Source organism: Sceloporus occidentalis, unplaced genomic scaffold (genome assembly GCF_023333645.1).
Source record: "Sceloporus occidentalis isolate IW3139 unplaced genomic scaffold, rSceOcc1.0.p SCAF_279, whole genome shotgun sequence".
Taxonomy (NCBI): domain Eukaryota; kingdom Metazoa; phylum Chordata; class Lepidosauria; order Squamata; family Phrynosomatidae; genus Sceloporus; species Sceloporus occidentalis.
Genome location: NW_028317259.1, coordinates 722,100 through 726,439, shown reverse-complemented (window position 1 = coordinate 726,439; position 4,340 = coordinate 722,100). Strand labels below are relative to the sequence as shown.

The following is a 4,340-nucleotide window of genomic DNA, read 5'->3' as shown; positions in this document are numbered from 1 at the left end:
CCTAACACACAATGAGATTAACAGGTTAAAATGCTGCAAACGAAGATTTAGTGAATAAATCGCTGAGAAGCTGCCTGCGCTGACACTCGAGGGCAATAAATACTACGTACGGGGAAAGGGGGACTTATGTCTCCTGAGTGCTGCGCCTGACAAAGGGTCCCGGGGTATTCGGTCGGACTTTGCCACAGGGACATCGGCAGAGCCGGGACGAGGAGGCAACGCACAGAATAGCATCCCTACTAACACCTTCTGTAACATTATATATATTATATACATACACAAGAAATAAATGCGTTCCATTTCATTAACAAGAACGGAGAAAAGCTTTATTTTACAGAGGGCCGGGCAGGAGAGGCTAATTCTACGCGTCGGCTGGAGGGCTATACTGTCATATCTGTCACCTGTAGGTTCCCGTCCACGGCAGCCGGATAGACCTCCACGGTCTCTGCGAGAGGCTCCGCGGTCTCTAAGATGGTTATCGTCTGTCCCAGCTCCGTGCGCACCGTCAGCCGCGGCCGAGCCCTCACCGCTCTGTGCACCTTGAGATGGTTGCGCAGGTTGGACAGGTTCTTGAAGCTCCTGCCGCAGTCTTTGCAGAGATGGGTGCGCTCCCTGGCGTGGACGTGTCTGTGTTCCGCGAGATGCACGGACTGCACGAAGCCCTTGCCGCAGCGCTCGCAGCGATAGGGTCTTTCGCCTGTGTGCAGCCGCTTGTGGTCCCGCAGGTGACCGGCCTGTCGGAACGCTTTGCCGCAGTCGGCGCAGGGGTACGGCCGCTCGCCGGTGTGAACGCGACGATGGATCTGCAGAGCGAAGGATTCCAGGAAGCCTTTGGCGCACACGTCACACTTGTGTGGCCGCACGTCGGAGTGCAGTTGCCGATGGCGAGTGAGGGCGCTCTGAGAGGTGAAGGATTTGGTGCAGAGCTGGCACTTGTAAGGACGCTGCCCGTCGTGAACCATCATGTGGAGAGTGAGGTCGGTTTTGGAATTGAGCCTTTTCCCGCAGGTAGGGCACACGTTGGGGGCCCAGCGGAACGCGCGGCACCTGTGTCCCTCGACTTGCGACTCCTTGGCGAAATGCTTGCCGCACTCCTGGCAGTAGAAGGGCTCCTTACCCTCGTGTACCAGCCGGTGCAGCTCCATTAGCTTCCTGCGCATGAATGTTTCCTCGCAGTCGGGGCACTTGTACGGCATGACCCCCGTGTGCTTGTACATGTGGCAGGCCAGCTTGGCAGCTCTGCGAAACTTCTGCCCGCAAACCTCACAGGTATGCGGGCTGGGCTGGGTGTGCAAGGTCCGGTGCTGCTGCAGGTTGGAGCTCTGCGTGAAGCCTCGTCCGCACACCTCGCACCTGAAGGGCTTCTCTCCGGTGTGGAGCAGGCTGTGCCGCGTTAGATTGGCATGCGCGGAGAACGTCCTTCCGCAGGTGGTGCACTGGAAGGGCCGCTCGCCGGTGTGCGTGCGCATGTGATTTTGTATATGCACTTGCTTCTTAAAGTGTTTGCCGCAGACGCCGCACTTGTGTTTCCGCCCCATGATATGGACCACCCGCTTGTGACTGACCAGCTTCAGACGGGTGGAAAATTCCTTGCTGCACAGCGGGCACGGGAAGCCTTGGCTCGGGTTCCCCGGTTCCATGCTCGGCGCGTCGGCAGGCGGGTGGTTACCGAAGCCGTTTTCTTGAGGCGTCGGGATCTCTGGTGCGTTCGCTTTGCCTCCAAACTCTGCAAATCCCCCTGGAATTGACAAACCGGGAGGGGACGTTGTGTCAGCGCCCCCCGGAGACTGATCCGTACCAACGACCCCCTTCTCTCTGTCAGATAGAATGAGATTTGGGGATTTCGGCATGGGGGCGCCACTCTTTCCCGCATGCGTCCTCCGGTGATACAAAAATTTGGTCATGTTGCTGAAGGTTTTCCCGCACTGACAGCGATGAAGCGGATCGGCGGTGTGGCTTTTCCGGTGCAGCACAAGGGTGATTTCTGTGCCAAAGCCGAGGCCGCAGTCTACACACAAGTAAAGAGCCTCGCCGCGATGAAGTCTCATGTGCTGCTCCAAGGAAGCCTCTTTCTTGAACACCTTGTGGCAGTTTGGACACTGCAGGGTGCCTTCCACGTGCACGCGTCGATGGGACTGCAGTCTGTTAGCGGAAGTGAAGAGACGGCCGCAATCGGGACAAGGAAAATCTTCTGGGTGGTGTTTCTTGCGATGTCTCTGCAGCGCCTCGGCATTCGCACACTCCTTCTTACACTCGTGACACTGCAGGGTCCTCGACGCTGCTCCCCACAGTTCCTTCAGACTCTCTTCCTCGTCTTTTAACCAGTCTTTCCGCAACCTCTCGAGAATGTCAGGCGACGGCAAGTTATCCAGACTCCCGTACGGAGGAGATGCCTCACTCTCCTTCTCAGACTCCATGAAGTGCTGGCCTTGGTGATCGAGAAACTCTTCCGGCGTGGGGAACACCTGGCTGCATTCAGAGCACTCGTAGGGATGCACCTCTCTGACCTGTACCAGCGGCTGCGGTTCCGTGGCGCTTTCAGACATAGCAGCCGGACAGGCGTATGGCGTGGGCTCCGGAGCCGTGGCCTCCTCTGCGCTCTCCACCGTGGTTGGCATCTCCACCCCCCAACCATTTAAAGTCCTCTCATCCAGTAGAACGTTCTGCAGACCGAGCACGGCCTGAATGCTTGAGCCGGCCTGCAGTACCACACTTTGCTGAGGCTGTTCTTCCTGCTTTATATGCTTCTGGCGGTGAGCAAGCCACAGCTCGGGGGAGCTAAAAAGTTCCTTGCACTCACAGCACTGATAGTGAATCTGGCTACTTCCAATGGAAGGGGGTGAGGAGGTCAGAGCCGGGGGCAGCTCCCTCATGTGCATCTCCTGGTGGTGAAGGAGCTCATCTGGTGACAGAAGGACTTGTCCGCACTCCAGACACTGGTACTGGCTCTCCTGGACCAAGCTCTGCAGTTCTCCCAACTCGAGGGAAACATCCTGAGACACCGCCGCTTGCACCGGCCCTCCGAAGTGGTTCTGCTGATGAACCAGGACATCCTCCAACGTGTTGTAAAGGACGCCGCATTCGGAGCACATGTACTGGTGCTGGAATACCACGGGGGACTGGACATCCTCTGCCATGTCTACGAGCTGGGAAAGAGAAAGGCATGATTGGCATGATTACAATTAATGAATACCGCGCTATTATATTATATCTCTGACCCCAAGTTCTTGCAGATCAGATGTAGTTACTGGTGTCTTTACAAACAATTGCCCCGGCCCTATCCCCGGAGGGCAGAGTCTGGGTTACCGCTTTTTGTTGTAGCTGCCACAAGACTTGCTGCCCTCACCAGACCGTACCCCGGGGCATCTGGTAGTCAGCAGGCAGGGTTCTGATCTCAGCCCCCCGTGATTGGTCCTCTCGGCCTTTGCTGCGATGACCCGGCTGTATCGTGGCATCCTGGCCAACAGCCCTGGCCCCAGCTAGCCCTTATCACTTGCCCCCCCTCCTCTCACTACCAGGTGTCCAGCAAAAGCCGATGGCGTGTACAGCGCGTCTTACCCCAAAACACAGGGGCAAACAGGGCCAACTTTCTATGATCCCTAAGACCTTACAAGCAGCAGCCAGCTTCTGATTTCCAGGTGGCCACTACTGGTGCCCACTATCCCAATGAAAGCCTTACTGGCCACCTCACCCCTGCCCTGACCCGAGACAGACTGACAGGCTGCCCACAAGCCCAAGCCGGCCAGTAACATCTCAAGGGTCCCTGAGGCTTCAGCCCTAATGCCCCAGCTCAGGGGCCCTTGGCTCAGCCCTGTCAGTGACGGCACCCCCTCCCTGGAATGTACTCCCGCCGGTCCCGCCCCTGGCCGTTTCCTCCCCCGGTGCCCGGTACTCACACGCTCTGCATTCAACGACAGTCTCCCCAAACACCTCTCAGCATCCTCCCAGGTTACTGGCTGCCAAAGACAGCCAATCAACGCAAAGCACCATGTGCTCTGGAATAGAGGACTTGCACATGACGTATGCTGCCACTAGAACGAGGCTGACCAATGGGAACGCGCTATGTGGACACCGTGAAAGTTGGATAGTGAGGGGCAGAGGTTGGGATTCGCTGCGTGATGAAGAGGCGCAGGGCCGGCTTTACATCCAATGTAGGGGCAAAACCCCACATTTTACCCCACTTCGGGGCAGAGTCTTAGATGACAGTCTACAGCTGACCCGTATCTTCAAATCTGAGCATCACAATAGGTTCTGCTCCCTGCTAGATCACAGCTTAAATCCCTGCTTGAATGCAGGTGACCTAATTCATTCTTTACCTCCTGATAAATCAGGGTTTCTAT

General features: G+C 57.0%; 1 protein-coding gene across 1 annotated transcript; it reads right to left on the bottom strand.

Moving 5' to 3' along the window:
- Positions 1-380: 380 nt before the first annotated feature.
- On the bottom strand, positions 381-3,137 carry LOC149275587 (zinc finger protein 526-like). The gene is made up of 2 exons (XM_089504573.1): positions 1,806-3,137; positions 381-1,697 (listed from the first exon to the last, which is right to left on the bottom strand). Exons 1-2 carry the CDS (start codon positions 3,135-3,137, stop codon positions 381-383), a joined length of 2,649 nt encoding a protein of 882 aa, XP_089360699.1.
- Positions 3,138-4,340: the final 1,203 nt, after the last annotated feature.